We start from the raw sequence: 17,521 nt of genomic DNA, 5'->3' as shown, positions 1-17,521 counted from the left end.
TCAAGTTTTGCTGCACACCGGTTTGCTTCACAGTTGAGGAGTGGCCAATTCTGCTGAACGCAATCAGTGGACGTCCCCATGTAACATTGTGATGGACGGAAGGGAAGTGATAAAGCAGCTTAAAAATGTTGCACCTTGGATATTACTCTGAGGAATACTTGCAATGATGCCTTGGGGACTCAGACAATTGACTTTATTGTTCAAAAGACACGTGAGAGATTTTGGAGTCGTGAAAGCATCAAGAAATATGGTGCAAAATGTAGATGAGTTTGAGGTCTACATTGAAGAGATGGATTTCTTCCTTCATTCTTTTTTGTTCTGTTTTTCAATGTTTTTGTGTTCAGTGGAGTGTTTTGTGTGAAAAAGAGAAATCTGACAATCTTTCCCATTAAACTTAGTACTGTTTTGGAGGATTTAAATTCTAGTTTTGAAAAGAACATTTTAATGAAGCCTTCTTTATTTGTCAGAATAATCTTAGCAGTTCATGGGAATTTGTGTGAAAGGTGCTTACTGAATTTAACATTTTTGCAAACTGACAGCATGCATTAATGTTCATATCTAACTGGTAATATATGGTTTAAGAATAGAATAGAATAGAATCCCTACAGTGTGGAAACAGTCCATTTGGCTCAGCAAGTCCATACAGACTTTCTGAAGAGCATCCCACCCTGAATCATCGTCTGCCCTATCTCCCTAACCTTGTAACTTTCACAGCTAATCCACCTAACGTACACATCCTTGGACACCACCGGCAATTTAGCATGGCCAATCCACCTAACCTGCACATCATTGGACATTGGGAGGAAACTCATACAGGCAAATTCCACACAGTCACCTGAGACTGGAATTGAACCTGGGCCCTTGGTGCTACGAGGCAGCAGTGCTAACTGCTGAGCCACTGTGTTGTTTATAAGTCCGATAGAAACTTTCGAATCTCAAGAAACCACAAAATTTGATTGGTATCTGCAAAATGAAAAGGCTAGCCAGCACAGAAAGTGACATTGTTCTATTTGTTGGTCTTATGTTAAGATATGGATTAGTTTTGGTTTCAACTTTTCAGTACTATTTAATTCTTTGTTACAAGTTCTTCTACATTTTCATAACTATGTTATAGTCTGCATTGAAATCCAGTTCATAGGCAATTCAGATTTTGTAAAAATCTTTATCAGAATCACAATCTGTAATGAGATTTCTGTGTACTCACTGCAAAAAGATCCATCTAAAATCTTGATTTGTCTAAATCCTTATTTTTGAAGGAAATCTGGAATTGTAAAGTTCTGTTCTTTTACTTGAAAGAAAAAGGCAGCTAACTGTTGTTCAGATTACTGTACAGGACTGACAGTAGCGAACGTTGAAAATGTAAAATAGTTTTGCCTAAAGCCAGTTGGTAGGTATTACAATGTTGACAGGCAGAATAAGCTGCTATGTAAAATTTTAAGTGCATGTGATTGATTCTGTATGCCAGTTAGTATTTTACATATGTATTTGGTGATATTTTGGCAGAAGTTCTAAACATTTTAGATAGTAGTTTGAGCACTGGTCCACTTGTCTGCGATGTTGAATAATTGGACGTTTCTAATAATTGTGCTAATGGCATGATAAGCCATTTTGAAAGGCAGCAAATGCTGATACCTGTAATTGTGGGCAACTATGCATGCACACTAAACCTGAAAAATTACTTGCTCACAAGTACAGACCAAATGTATTATCGCATAAAATTTATAAATGACATTATCTGCAAAGGCCACTCTCCACATGCACACAGAAGTGTGATTTTGAAAATGATTTTAGCCGCTGGGAATGAGGATTGAGTGGAGTGGCGGAGTGAGGAGGCAGGAGGAGGACAGTCAGGAGGGGCAGTTGTAGTAATGTAGGATTGGTTGGGCAATGAAGGGGCACGAGTGAGGAGTGAGGACACAGGAGGCATAGGGAGGGAATGAGAATCAGGTCCTTTTCTCTCCATTTGTCCCGTCTCTTGTTCTCAATGCTTTCTCCTTGTGTCCCTCGCCACTATTTGACCCCTCCACCCTCCCAAATTCCTGGACCATATCTCCCAGAACTGGTTTAAATGCATGTGCTCTGGTGGTCAGAAAATGCAGTCTTTAAAAAAAATCGTGACCTGAAATCGTACATAAAACTAATAATGTATGGTTTTCTTTTTAGCAGGTGCAAATCTTTGTTTCAAAATCATGTGTGGGATATATTATTTTCAAAGCAAATTTTCAAATTTTAATTTGTTTGCTTTTGTAACAGAAAAGGCATAAAGCTGATAATAATGTCAACAAGAAGAAAACTAAAGGTGAGTACCTATGAGGTGAGATTTGGACTGTTTAAGGGTTACTGCCATACAAGTATATTAAGTTAGGTTATACAACTTTCTCTGAGTAATAGCCAAGTGTGCAAACCCTATAGAAATCCAATGGGTATTACAAGTCACTACTGTCAAATTCATTCCAACTGCTGTGATGCTGAAGATGAGCATATATTTTCCACCAGGATTCTTCCTTGTACTACTCAGATTCTTGCTATAAATTATCCAGTATGATGATGAATTCTGAAAACGTCTACAGTTTTCTAAATAATGCTTACTTGATGAAATACATTTCAAGGTTTGCAATAATCCTGAAGTTCTACTTCTTACGCAACAGTGCCTGAATTTCTGAAGTAATGTTCCAATGAAAGTTCTTGAGTAACTGGTTAAAGATTGAGACTCAAATTTGTCACTGGTTCTTCATTGGCTAAACTCTCACATTCAAATAAAGTAATTTGTCTAGTACGGCTGGAGTTGAGTTGGATATGTGGGGTGTTATGTAAATTTCTGAACAGAGCATGTAGGTCCTAATTGGAGAATAGAGATGACTACAGTAATATAAAAGCAATAATAATACGCATGCTGGAAATTCAAAATTAAAACAAAGTACTAAAGAAATGTAGCAGGTCTGGCAAGAATGAAACACTCCGTATTGTGAATTTCCTGGAGGGAAGAGCACAGTTCACTCCAGAACTGTCTGTGCCCCTGACCCAGAAGGTCTTCGTTCACGTCCCACCTGTGCAAAGGTATGTTCTAGCATGTCCAGATAAGTTAATTAACATAGCTACATTCCCCCACCAAGCCAATGACAGATTGTGGAAATAGTGAAGTGGTAACAGTGCTATAATAATGGCATGTAGGGTTAGTACCTTTTTACATTCAGCAATTTCCTGAAATGCATCATGCACAGCTAATGACTTTCAAGATATGTAGTTTAATTCTGTGGTCATTAATGGATAATAATATTCTTTGGATGGTAATGAAATGAATGACCAGTTGATCTGTTTTTCTCTGAAATGACTGTTGGTTGAGTGATGACTATCAAGACACCAGGAAATTACTGTCTGTTCGTTTAAATAATGCTATATGAGCTCAATAGATTCAACTAGGATCACCTGAGCAGGCAGATGAAAGAGGGCCTTTGTTTCTCATCTTACAACTGAAAGATGCCGCCTCTCAATGTCCAAAAGTGTCGGTTAGATTACTTATTCACGATTGTAGTTGATTTGAACCTGAACTTAATGACAGAGAGTTACTAGTACCATCAACTGACCTCATTGTTATGTCACAAGAATATAGCACAATTTTCCCATGAATTTAGATGTGCTAAAAGCCAAAAGTGGAATTCCCACTGTGGCAGTTTGTAAAATTGAATTTAACACATCATTTATGTGAGGGTACCAAATATCCAATTCTGTATACTATCATATTGCCATAAAGCCCTAGCAGATTCATCAATATTCCTTAGCTTCTACTATAACCTGGAAATTCCAGTGACCAGGTAGTCATTAGAACAGCATAGGCTAAAGTTATGCAGCATGATCGTGCAGAAATCCTGAATTAGTTGACTCCAGTGGAATTGCCGAGGACAACTCTTGGTCAGCTATTACATTGAACAAGGATTTGCCACTGAATTCTTCCTCTGCCCCACTTTAATTCCCTATCCCCATCTCCAACCCAATTCCTGTCACTAAGTCACTGCCCGAAGAAACTTGACTGATTATCATGTTAGTGAAAGTGATATTGAGAAGGATAGTTTTCTTTTGCTTTGGGAAGCTAATGATAAATTTTCCACCACTTCTCAAAGTGAAACGTGCATCTTTCTTAATAACAATGTTCAAAGAGCCGTGGAGTCGCGTGGCATGGAAACAGACCCTTCTGTCCAACCAGTCCATGCTGATCATAATACCAAACTAAACTAGCCCCACCTGCCTGCTCCTGGCCGATACCCCTCCAAACCTTTCCTATTCATGTACTTGTCCAAATGTCTTTTAAACATTGTAATTGTAACCACATCCACCACTTCCTCAGGAAGTTCATTTAGTTTGTGAACCATCTTCAGTTAAACCATTTGGCTCTCATGACTTTTTTTTAGTCTCTCTCCTCTCGCTTTAAAAGGATATACCAGACAAAAGATAAGCATGTGACATAAAGTGCAGAAGAACGTAGTTAGAGGATGTTTTGTGCAGTGATTATGATCTGTTTGGTTGCTTTAACATGTATATCTGAACTGATGATGACGTGGAATGATCCACTCTGGTAACTCTGTCTGATTCCTACACAGATGCAGCACCTTTTGAGCTTGATGGTTTGCATTGAATGTTAAGTTGGATTTGAGTTAGTAATGCCTGCACAATTAATTGTGAAAATATGTTTTGCCGTCTGGAGTTGGACATCTGTTATTGTCCATGAGCACAGATCCATATAGCAAAGAGATGGTCGTAGCCCAAAGTGATTACTGTTTCATAAACCACTTTCAAATATTATGTGACACAGTAGAAACTTTACAATATAGCCCAGGTTTTATTGAAGCTATGCTTCTTTGGAGACTTTCTTTACTTTACTTTATTCTTTCATGGGTTTAGGGCATCACTAGTGGGCCCAGCATATTTTTTCCATCTTCAGTTGCTATTAAAATGAGTGGCTTGATAGGCCATTTCTGAGTACAAATCAAGTGTATTGCTGGAATCTGGAGTTTATCGTAGGTCAGATTAGGTAAGGATAGAAGATTTTCTTCCATGAACACTAGTGAACCAGAGTGGCCTCTGCTTACCATATTTACACTCTCTCCCTTGTCAGTCAAAAATCCTACCTTATCTGAGTGAGTGTTCAAAATATTCAATATCCTTACTTCCACTGCTCCTGAGAATAAGTGTTCGATATAACAGGAATCCTCTGTTAGAAAAGATTTCTTATCATCTCTACCCTTTTTTTAAAAAAAAATCCTTTGGAACATTGATCTATCTCTGATATCCTGATCACTATTTCTCTCTCAATCAAGATGGTTTTAAAAAACAATACTCTCAAATAAAAGCAAAATGCTCTTTTACTTCAGATTTCCAACAACCAAAGTGCTGGAGAAAACAGTAGCTTTGGCAGGACCTGGTTTTAGAGAGAATTACAGGCTAACAGTGGCTGTACATCTCTCTCCACAATTCTGCCACACCTTGTGAGTGATTCCAGCAGTTCTGTTTCTTTTATGCAATCAAAACGCAATTATTTGCTCATTATCATGTAATTTGGAAGTTTGTGTGCAAATCGACTGCCACGTTTCCTACGTGACCAGAGTTTATCGTCACTGCGATTTTTTTTGAGTTGTTCATAGTTGAGAAAGATATTCCAAGTTTTTAAAATCATTATGGAAAGGGATAAGGATAGTGCAGAAGTTCAATGCCTAAGTTGGGGGAAGACCAATTCCAACTCCTTGAGATAGAATCTGGCAAACACAGTCTGGGAGCAGCTACTTGCACTAAGTCTGCCTTTGGAAAGTGTGTCTTGTCAAACTTGCATAGTTGAGAATTTAGGGCCACCATGTTTCTCTGAGAGAAATGTGTCTACTTTAATGCCAGGAGTATCCGGAATAAGGTAGGTGAGCTTGCAGCTTGGATAGGTACCTGGGATTTCGACGTTGTGGCCATTTTGGAGACATGGATAGAGCAGGGTCAGGAATGGATATTGCAGGTTCCAGGGTTTAGATCTTTCATTAAGGTCAGGGCAGGTGGTACACGAGGGGGAGATGTGGCTTTGTTAGTCAAGGACAGTATAACGGCGGCTGAAAGAACTTTTGAGGACTCGTCTACTGAGGTGGTGTGGGCTGAGGTTGCCGAGGAAGGTTTGTCGACTGAGTCAGTATGGGTGGAAGTTAGGAAAAGCAAGGGAGCAGTCACCTCACTGGGGGTTTTCTACAGACCCCCAAATAGCAGTAGGGAGATCGAAGAACTCATTGGCCGGCAGATTGTTGAAAAGTGCAAACGTAGCAGGGTTGTTGTTATGGGTGACTTCAACTTTCCCAATATAGATTGGAACCTCCTTAGTGCAGATGGTTTGGATGGAGCCGTTTTTTTCAGGTGTTTTCAGGAGGGTTCCCTTACTCAGTATGTGGACAGGCCGACGAGGGGGGAGGCCTTTTTGGATTTGGTGCTCGGCAATGAGCCAGGACAGGTGTCACATCTCGTGGTGGGAGAACACTATGGCGACAGTGACCACAACAGCCTCACATTTACCATAGTCATGGAAAGGGAAAGGAGCAGTTACCAGGGGAAGATATTTAACTGGGGTAAAGGAAACTATGATGCTATCAGACAGGAGTTGGGAAGTACAGATTGGGAGCAAGTGTTCACAGAAAGGGCACAGCAGACATGTGGAGGCTGTTTAAGGAGCAGTTGTTGCTAGTGATGTATAAATTTGTTCCTCTGAGACAGCTAAGAAGGGGTAAGATTAAGGAGCCTTGGCTGATGGGTACAGAGGTGCTTCTTGTCAAAAAGAAAAAAGGCAGCGTACATAAGGTGGAGGTAGCAAGGGTCTGGCACAGCTTTAGAGGATTATAGGCTTGCTCGGAAGGAACTCAAAAGTGGACTGAGGAGGGCCTGGAGGGGGCACAAAAAAGGCCTGGCAGGAAGGATTAGGGAGAACCCGAAGGCATTTTACTCATACGTGAGGAATAAGACAATGATCAGGGAGAAGGTAGGGCCGATCAGGGATAGCGTAGGGAACTTGTATGTGGAGTTTGAGCAGATAGGGGAAGCCCTCAATTAATTTTTTGCTTCGGTTTTCACTAAGGAAAGGGGCCTTGTTGTGAATGAGAACTTTGAGGAGCAGGAAAACAGCCTTGAACAGATCAAGATTGAGGAAGTTGATATGCTGGAAATTTTGGCAAACATTAAGATTGATAAGTCCCCAGGGCCAGACCAGATTTATCCTAGGTTGCTCCGGGAAACGAGAAAGGAGGTTGCTAAGCCGCTGGCGAAGATCTTTGCTTCCTCACTTTCCACGGGAGTCGTACTGGAAGATTGGAGGGAGGCAGATGTTGTTCCTCTTTTCAAGAAAGGAAATAGGGAAGTTCCTGGAAATTACAGACCGGTCAGTCTTAGGTCTGTGGTCAGCAAGGTTTTGGAAAGAATTCTGAGGGATAGGATTTATGACTATTTGGAAGAGCACAGCGTGATTAAAGGGAGTCAGCATGGTTCTGTGAGGGGCAGGTCATGCCTTACAAATCTTATTGAGTTCTTTGAGGAAGTCACGAGACAGATTGACGAGGGTCGAGCAGTGGATGTGGTGTACATGGACTTCACCAAGGCATTTGATAAGGTTCCCCACGGCAGGCTCGTTCAGAAAGTCAGGAGGTATGGGATACAGGGTGATTTGGCTGTCTGGATTCAGAATTGGTTGGCTGACAGGAGGCAGAGAGTGGTTGTAGATGGTAAGTATTCTGCCTGGAGGTCAGTGCTGAGTGGTGTCCCGCAGGGCTCTGTTCTTGGGCCTCTGCTCTTTGTAGTTTTTATAAATGACTTGGATGAGGAGGTTGAGGGGTAGGTTAGTATGTTTGCTGATGACACAAAGGTTGGAGGTTCCGTTGATTAGTATCGAGGGCTATTGCAGGCTTCAGCGAGACATTGACAGAATGCAGAGCTGGGCTGAGAAATGGCAGATGGAGTTCAACCTGGATAAATGCAAAGACATGCATTTTGGAAGGTCGAACTTAAATGCTGAATATAGGATTAAAGGCAGGATTCTCGGCAGTGTGGAGGAACAGCGGGATCTTGGTGTTCGAGTGCATAGCTCCCTCAAAGTTGCCACCCAGGTGGATAAGGTTGTTAAGAAAGCATATGGTGTTTTGGCTTTCATTAACAGGGGCATCGAGTTTAAGAGCCGCGAAGTTATGCTGCAGCTCTACAAAACCCTGGTGAGACCACACTTGGAATATTGTGTCCAGTTCTGGTCGCCCTATTATAGGAAAGATGTGGAAGCTCTGGAGAGGGTGCAAAGGAGGTTTACCAGGATGCTGCCTGGACTGGAGGGCTCGTCTTATGAGGAGAGGTTGACTGAGCTCGGACGTTTCTCTCTGGAGAGAAGGAGGAAGAGAGGTGACCTGATCGAGGTGTCCAAGGTATTGAGAGGCATGGATAGAGTCGATAGCCAGAACTTTTCCCCAGGGCAGGATTGACTGCCACGAGGGGTCATAGTTTTAAGGTGTTAGGAGGAAGGTATAGAGGAGACATCAGAGGGAGGTTCTTCACCCAGAGAGTTGTAAGTGCATGGAATAGTTTACCAGTGGTAGTCGTGGAAACAGAGTCATTAGTGACATTTAAGCGACTGCTGGACATGCACATGGACAGCAGTGAATTGAGGGGAATGTAGGTTAGGTTATTTTATTTTTGGATTAGGAATATTCCATGGCACAACATCGTGGGCCGAAGGGCCTGTACTGTGCTGTACTTTTCTATGTTCTATGTTCTAGAAGGCAAGGGAAAGTTGGATGTAAAGGAATATCAAGTTTGATCAAGAAAACAGAAGTCTATGTCAGGTACAGTGCATTAAAAACAGGGGAGGGACTTCAAAAAGATACTGTGTGGGGATTGCTTAAAAGGGAAATGAGGAGGGCATGGAGAGGCCACAAAATATGTTAGGAAGGTGGGATCAAGGAATATCCAAAGGCTTTTTGTAAGTGTATTAAAAGTAAGAAGATCACAAGGGAAAGAGTGGGACCTAGGAGAGACAAAAGGGGCAACTGTGTGTGGAACCATTGGATGTCGGTGAGATGTTAAATTAATACCTTTCTCCTCTGTGAATACAGATGAAACACATCGTGATCAAGCACATAAGACCATTAGTCACAGGAGTGGAAGTAAGGCCATTCGGCCCATCAAATCCACTCCGCCATTTAAATCATGGCTGATGGGCATTTCAACTCCACTTCCCTGCACTCTCCCCGTAGCCCTTGATTGTTTCTGAGAGCAAGAATTTGTTAATCTCTGCCTTGAAGGCATCTAATGTCCCGGCCTCCACTGCACTCCGTGGCAATGAATTCCACAAGCCCACCACTCTCTGGCTGAAGAAATGTCGTCTCATTTCAATTTTAAATTTACCCCCTCTAATTTTAAGGCTGTGCCCACGGATCCTAGTCTCCCCGCCTAACGGAAACACCTTCCCAGCATCCACCCCTTCTAAGCCATATGTTATCTTGTAAGTTTCCATTAGATCTCCCCTCAACCTTCTAAACTCTAATGAATACAATCCCAGGATCCTTAGCCATTCATCATACGTTAAACCTACCATTCCAGGGATCATCCGTATGAATCTCCGCTGTACACGCTCCAGGGCTAGTATGTCCTTCCTGAGGTGTAGGGCCCAAAATTGGACACTGTATTCTAAATGGGGCCTAACTAGAGCCTTATAAAGTCTCAGAAGCATGTGGCTATATTCCAACCCTCTTGAGATAAACGACAACATTACATTCGCTTTCTTAATTATGGACTCTACCTGCAAGTTAACCTTTAGAGAATCCTGGACCAACACTCCCAGATCCCTTTGTACTTCTGCTTTGTGAATTTTCTCACCATTTAAAAAGTAGTCCATGCCTGTATTCATTTTTCCAAAGTGCAAAACCTCACATTTACTCACATTGAATTTCATCAGCCATTTCCTGGACAACTCTCCTGAACTGTCTAAATCTTTCTGCAGCTTCCCCACCTCCTCAGTACTACCTGCCTGGTCATCTATCTTCGTATCATCAGCCAACTTTGCCAGAATGCCCCTGGTCCCTTCATCCAGATCATTAATATACAAGGTGAACAGCTGCAGCCCCAACACTGAAGCCTGCGGGACACCACTCATCACTGGTTGCCATTCCGAAAAAGAGCCTTTTATCCCAATCCTCAATCCAAGCCAGTCGCACACCTCAAACACCGTGGGCACTCACCTTGCTCAGCAGCCTCCCGTGAGGCACCTTATCAAAGGCCTTTTGGATGTCTAGATATATAACATCTACTGCATTTCCCTGGTCTAACAAACTTGTTACCCTCTTCAAAGAATTCTAACAGGTTTGTCAGGCAGGACCTCCCCTTACTAAAACCATGCTGAGTTGTTCTAATCTGACCCTGCACTTCCAGGAATTTAGAAATCTCATCCTTGACAATGGATTCTAGAATTTTACCAACAACTGAGGTTAGGCTAATCGGCCTATAATTTTCCATCTTTTGCCTTGATCCTTCCTTAAACAAGGGGGTTACAACAGCAATTTTCCAATCATCACTTAATTTAGCGTGGTGAGATTCTAGAACACATTAAGATGAATAGTTTTAGCATGCACAAAATTACTTATATCTCCAGGGCTTGGAGATATATCTCAGGTTGCTATGGGAGGCAAGGGAGGAGAATGCTGGGAATCTGGCAGATGTATTTAATGAAAACTGAAAGTACTGTGGATGCTGTAAATCAGAAGCCAAAGCAGAATTTGCTGGAAAAACTCAACAAGTCTGTAGCATCTATGAAGAAGAACACCAGAGTTAACATTTCGGGTCCAGTGACCTGTTCTCTATTATATTTAATACTTTGCTGGACACTGGTGAAGTGCCAGATGACTAGAGGAAAGCTAATATGGTTCTTTTATTCAAGGAGTGCAACAGGGATAGGCCAACTAATTATAGACCGGTTAGTCTGATGTCAGTTGTAGGGAATATTTTTGGAAAAATTTCTGAAGAACAGGAATAATCAATACTTGAAAGGTAGGGATTGATCAGGAATCGACAACATAGATTTGTGAGATGGAGATCCTGTTTGAGATTTTTGAAAAGGTGATTCAAATGTTAATGAGGGCCTTGCAGTTGATATGATTCATGTGGACTTCATTAAGGCCTTTGCCAAGGTCCCACATGGAAGGTGAAGGTAAAAGCCTGTGGGTGCAAGGCAAGTTAACAAACTGGATCCAAAACTGGCTTACAAATGACAGAGTAAATGGAAGATTATTTTGTAATAGGAAACTTGTGACCGGCAGTGTACCCAAGGGTTGAGTACTGGGATCCTTGCAGTTTGTTCTCTGCATTAACAATTCGGTTGTGAATGTAGAAGGTATAATTACGAAGTTTGCAAGATACATGAAAATTGATGGTGTTGATGATGGGGCTGATATTTCAGGCTGATGTCTGATATTGATCAGCTGGTAAATTGGGCAGAGCAATGATAGATGGAATTTAATCCTGATAAATGTAAGGTGATACATTTTGGAAGGCCTGAAAAGGAAAGGAAGTACACATTGAAGTAGATCCCTGAAGGTGTCAGTACAGCTAGGCAGGGTGGTGAAGAAGACATATGGGATGCTTTCGTTCATTAGCCAGGGCATAGAAGAGAGAAGCAAGGAAGCCTCGTTACAACTTTATAAAGCATTGGTTAGGCTGTGGATGGAGTCGTCTGTGTATTTCTGGTTATTGTACTTTTGGAAGGAGAAGGTGCAAAGGAGATTCACCAGGATGTTCCCTGAGATCAAAAGCCTCAGTTATGAGGAGAGAATGGATAGGCTGTGTTTGTCTTCCTTGAAGCAGAGGGGTCTGAGGGGAGATCTGACAGAAGTACACAAAATTATGAAAAGTATAGATCAAGTAGATGGTGAGAATCTTTTCCTCATGGTAGATGTGACTAGGACCAGAGGGCTTAAATTTAAAGCAATGACCAAGTGGTTTAGAAGAGATCGAAGAATTTGTTTCACCTAGAGGTTGGTAGATACATGGAGGCAGGTACTCGCTCACCATTTAAGAAACACCTGGATGAGTACTTAAAATGAAGGGCTTAGTAGGCTATGGGCCAAGTGCAGGTAAATGGAATGACCATTGTTTGATGTTTATATATTGGCATATATAGACATGGTGGATTGAAGGATCCCTTTCTGTGCTGCATGACTCCATCGTAAATATGTGCCCCTTTTTTGTTGTTACTTTTGTGTGAATGTTGTGTATTGTTTTAACATGCGGATTAGCAGACAAACAGCTCAACTGGTAATAGATGTACAGTATCAACGTGAGGGTATTCAATGAGCAGATTAGATAAAATGCGGAGTTCTAAATTTTCTAATCTACTTAATCATCTAGGTATGTTTTTGTCTTATTTCCAGTTTTAAGAAATGGCAAGTGGAAGACCATTATTTGGAAAGAGGTATGTGATATACATGTAGAACATATAATGTAAGGTTGCCACAAAAGTCAACAAGTAGGATAACCTCAATCATGTCCATCTGGATTATTTTACATTAAACCTTTAGAACTTGGAAGTAAGTTATCACAAAATAACGAATGAGTTACATTTTGGAACACCTCCAGCAGTATTTAATACAGTGACATGTTTGAAATCTTTGTGTTTGAGGGAGTAGAGCTCTCCTTCCGATTGTGGTATGTTTTGTTCATACACAGTAAGAAATTCATTTTAGATATAAACCAGAATTCTCAACACTATAATATCAGACCTAAAAGTTGGGATGAATGTTTTTATTGAACTTTTTTAAAACTGATGCTTCAACCAGAGGGTAGTTGAGTTTAATGGGATGCGGTGTCAAAGAACAAAGAACGAAGAAAATTATAGCACAGGAACTGGCTGTTCAGTCCTCCAAGCCTGGGCCGCTCCAGATCCTCTATTTAAACCTCTTGCCTCTTTTCCAAGGATCTGTATCCATCTGCTCCCTGCCCATTCATGTAGCTGTCTGGATACATCTCAAATGACGCTATCATGCCTGCCTCTACCACCTCTGCTGGCAATGTGTTCCAGGCACCTACCACCCTCTATGTAAAGAACTTGCCACGCATATCTTGTTTCAACTTTTCCCCTCTCACCTTGAAATAGTGACCCCTAGTAATTGAGACCCCCACTCTGGGGGGGAAAGAGCTTCTTGCAAGCCACCTTGTTTATACCTGTCATGATTTTGTAGACCTCAGTCAGGTCCCCCACAAACCTTTGCCTTTTTAATGTAAATAAACCTAATATACTCAACCACTCTTCATAGCTAGCGGCCTCCATACCAGGCAACATCCTGGTGATCCTCCTTTGCACCCTCTCCAAAGCATCCACATCCTTTTGGTAATGTGGTGACCAGAACTATATGCAGTATTCCAGTGTGGTCAAACCGAAGTCCTATACAACTGGAACGTGACCTGCCAACTCTTGTACTCAATACCCTATCCGATGAATGAAAGCATGCTGTATGCTTTCTTGACCACTCTATCGACCTGCATTGCCACCTTCTGGGTACAATGGACCTGAACTCCCAGATCTCTCTGTGCATCAATTTTCCCCAGGGCTTTTCCATTTACCATGTAGTTCGGTCTTGAATTGGATCTTCCAAAATGCATCACCTCACATTTGCTTGGATTGAACTCCATCTGTCATTTCTCCGCCCAACTTTCCGATCTATCTATATTATGCTGCATTCTCCGACAGTCCCCTTCACTATCAGCAACTCTACCAATCTTAGTGTCATCTGCAAACTTGCTGATCAGACCAACTATATCTTCCTCCAGATCATTTATGTATATCACTAACAACAGTGGTCCTAACACAGATCCCTGTGGAACACCACTGTTCACAGTTCTCCATTTTGAGAAACTCCCTTCCACTACAACTCTCTGTCTCCTGTTGCCCAGCCAGTTCTCTATCCATCTAGCTAGTACACCCTGGACCCCATGCGACCTCACTTTCTGCATCAGCCTACCATGGGGAACCTTATCAAATGCCTTACTGAAGCCCATGTACATGACATCCACAGCCGTTCTCTCATCTATCAACTTTCTTTTTAAAGACATATATAGAAGATGAGACTTTGATGAAGTGGATGTTTTAGTGTCCTTGATGGAGTTGAATCTTCTTCCTAATGTTAAGTTTTTAACATTTGAGATAACCATTGTGTAGATTTTATAAGTTTCCTATGTTGTGTACAGTGAATAGTAGGCTGAACTGGAAGGTATCCTGGAGCGTCTGCATCTGCAGATCCTGCTATCTGAGTGAGGTATTCTGGAGTGGCTGCTGACTGCTGCCTCTGGATAAAATTGACCATTCATCTGAACCATTTCTACTTCACCATTAACATGCCTTTTATTTAAGTGCGTGGCAATGGTGAATTATTGGCTTGTGGCCCAGGTGTTTTGTTTCCATTTGACTTCCTAAAGCTCAGGAAACTTAAAATAAGCACACACTTGAATTATAAGAACAACCATTAAAATCAATTGGAAGTAAAGGTGAGCTACTAATTATTATGAATATGACTTAGTTCTTACCTAAGCATTTCTTTGTTAGGCAATTCACAATTTCATACATCTGATAATCCCTCTCTGCTTTCCAAAAAAACATGAAATTTTAGTCATTTAGTTTGTTTTATCAGTAGGTTTTCTACTCCTAAATAATTCGTGATGGGATAGTGAAAGTGTTCTGCTTAACAGCAGCTATAGTATGATTGAATTTTGTACACAGTTTACAGGAGAGAAGTGTGGGTCCAAAACTAGTATTTTAAAAACAAGGGCATGTGTGAAGGTGTGAAAGGGAGACCTAGCAAAGTAAACTTGCAGTTTAAATTAAGGTATAGATCAATACCAAACATGTAAGGGATTATTTCATAAAGCACAGAATAGATACATTCCAACAAATACAAAAAATTCTAAGGGACAGAACCACTCTCTGTGAGTGACTGATACCATCTCTGATGTTTTCAAACTGAAAGAGAAGACATATAATTCCGCAGGGATAGGTTGCAGGCCAAAAGACTGGCCAGAATATAAAAACCAGCAAGTAAATACTAAAAGATAAATAAGGATAGAAACATTTGTATGACAGAAAGTGACTTAAAAATATAAAAACAAATAGAAAAGGTTTCTTCAGGTAATTAAAAAAGAATAGACTCAACAAAGTATGTGTCCTCTAGAAAGAGAGTCTGGGACATTGGTTACAGTGAATAAAGAGATGGTAGATGAATTGAGCAGATATTTTGGGTTGGTCTTTGCTAGAGAGGGTACAAGTAGCATCTCACAGGTGTAAACCAAGAATTGAAAGGAGGGCTGAGGAAATTGAAGAGAATTACAGTTACCAGAAAGTTTACTTGGTAAATTGTTGGAACTGCAAGTTGATAAGTCCCAGGACTTTATGGATTTATCCTAGGGCCTTAAGAGAAGTAGCCAATGAAATAGTTCATTTGGTGGTTTTAATTTTCTAAAACTCATTAGAACAGGGGAAAGTTGCTTCAGATGGGAAATTAGTTACTGTAGCTCATAAGGTCTGTTTCCATGCTGTATGACTCTTCAGTCCAATCCTTTCTTCAAAAAGGGAAGGAGACTGAAGGCAGGAAACTGCAGGCAAGTTAACTTAACATCTGTCATTGGGAAAATGTTAGAAGCTACGTATTGTAATTAGATTTTCAGAAAGCATTTGATTAGTTGCCACCTTGAAGGTTATTGTAGAAATTAAAGGTCATGGTGTAGGGAGTCACATATCGGCATGGATAGAAGATTGACTGGTGAACAGCAAGTAGAGAGTAGGAATAAGCATTTCTTTTTCAGGCTGGCAGGATACCGTATGTGGTATTCTGTACGGGTTGGTGCTGAGGCCACAATTCTTTACAATTTTTAAATAAATGATTTGGATGAAGGGATCTAAATTATAGTAGCTAAATTTGCTGATGACACAAAGGTAGGAAAGTGAATTAAGAAGAGGATGTAAGGAGCCTAGAAATGGATGTAGATAAGTTAAGTAAGAAGTCAAAGATCTGGCAAATGGAGTACAATGTCAGAAAGTATGAAATTGTCTATTAATAAAGAGAGAATAAAAAAGAAGCATACTGTCTTAAAAGATGACAAGTTGTAGAGCTGCAAAGACACAATTCTGAGCAGGAATCATGAAGATGAGTATGCAGGTACAGCAGCAATCAAGAATGCCAATGGATCGTTGTGGTTATTGTAAAAGGAAATGAATGCAAGATTAGGGAAGTAATGCTTCAGTTACATAGAATGTGGTGAGACCTCCTCTAGAGTACTGTGTACGTTACTGGTCACTGTACCTATAGGAGAATGTTAGTGCTTTGGAAGTAGTTCAGAGAAGGTTTACTTGACTAATACCTGGAATGAGTGTTTTGCCTTATAAGGAATGGCTAGACAAGTTGGGCCAGTATTTTCTGGCGTTTAGACGGCCGAGAGGTAACTTAATTGAAACATAATGAGATCCTGAGGGGACTTGACTGAGTGAATGTCGAAAGGATGTTACTTCTTGTGGAAGGATTTAGAACTAAGGGTCATGGTTTAAAAAAAAAGTGATTGGCAATTACGACAGATGAGGAAAACATTTTCCTCTGAGGAGAGTCTTTGGAATTCTCTTCCTCAAAAGGCAATTGATGCAGAATCTTTTAAATACTTTTAAAGCAGAGGTAGAAATATTGTTCATTACCAAAGGGATGGAAGCACTACTCATAATTACACCAAAGTCCCTGTATCTAACACTCTGTAGCTTTAAGTCAGCTGTGACTCCAAGTTTTAGATTGAAACTCAGATAGCTCCTTCTTGGATCTGTCATATTCTCGAGCTTCAATGTAATCAGCATTAAGTAAAACCTTCAAAGTTTTATCCCAACACTTAGAGTCATATGGCACAGAACAGACCCTTTAGTTCAGACCTCCCATGCCAACCAGATGTCCCAATCTAACCATTTGTGAGCTTTTGGCCCATATTCCTCTAAACCCTTCGTATTCATATACCCACCTAGATGCCTTTTAAATGTTGTAATTGTACCCGCCTCCACCATTATCCCTAGCAGCTTGTTCCGTACAGTCACCACCCTCTGCGTGAAAAGGTTACTCCTTAGGTCCTTCTTTAAATCTTTCCCCACTCAGCTTAAACCTCTGCCCTCTATTTTGGGACTCTTCCATATCAGGTTTATGATCAGAAACCAACAGTAGCCCCTCACTCTAAAGTAGTTCACTATATTGTTAGAATCTTCACTGATTTTTCATTTTTATTTATATTCTTTTATCAATTTTGGTTTGGAGCTAAAAATGACTTAAGAACTTCGTGAAACAACTTGTGGTAAAAGAACAGGCCAAACAAGCTTTTGTTTGTTTGTGAGGCTAGGCCTGGAAGTTAATTGCAGGCTGAGCCTTGTTCAAAAAAACATTGCTATAGACACAGTGACCCTGGTAAGAGCATTGTGTTTAAATAGATAATAGAAGTTGGCTATTAATAAGGTCAGCAGCTGGGT

General features: G+C 40.8%; 1 protein-coding gene across 3 annotated transcripts in view; it reads left to right on the top strand.

The window, feature by feature from the left end:
* atp8a2 (ATPase phospholipid transporting 8A2) overlaps positions 1-17,521 on the top strand; it is a 498,882-nt gene that overhangs the window by 130,221 nt on the left and 351,140 nt on the right. For all 3 annotated transcript variants that reach the window (XM_048533131.2, XM_048533132.2, XM_059646682.1), the window contains 2 exons: positions 2,254-2,299; positions 12,414-12,454. In XM_048533131.2, coding sequence (XP_048389088.1) covers positions 2,254-2,299; positions 12,414-12,454 — 87 coding nt within the window. The remainder of the gene's footprint in view (positions 1-2,253; positions 2,300-12,413; positions 12,455-17,521) is intronic.

The sequence above is a fragment of the Stegostoma tigrinum genome, chromosome 6, assembly GCF_030684315.1.
Source record: "Stegostoma tigrinum isolate sSteTig4 chromosome 6, sSteTig4.hap1, whole genome shotgun sequence".
NCBI lineage: Eukaryota > Metazoa > Chordata > Chondrichthyes > Orectolobiformes > Stegostomatidae > Stegostoma > Stegostoma tigrinum.
This window is presented reverse-complemented; position numbering and strand designations above follow the sequence as displayed.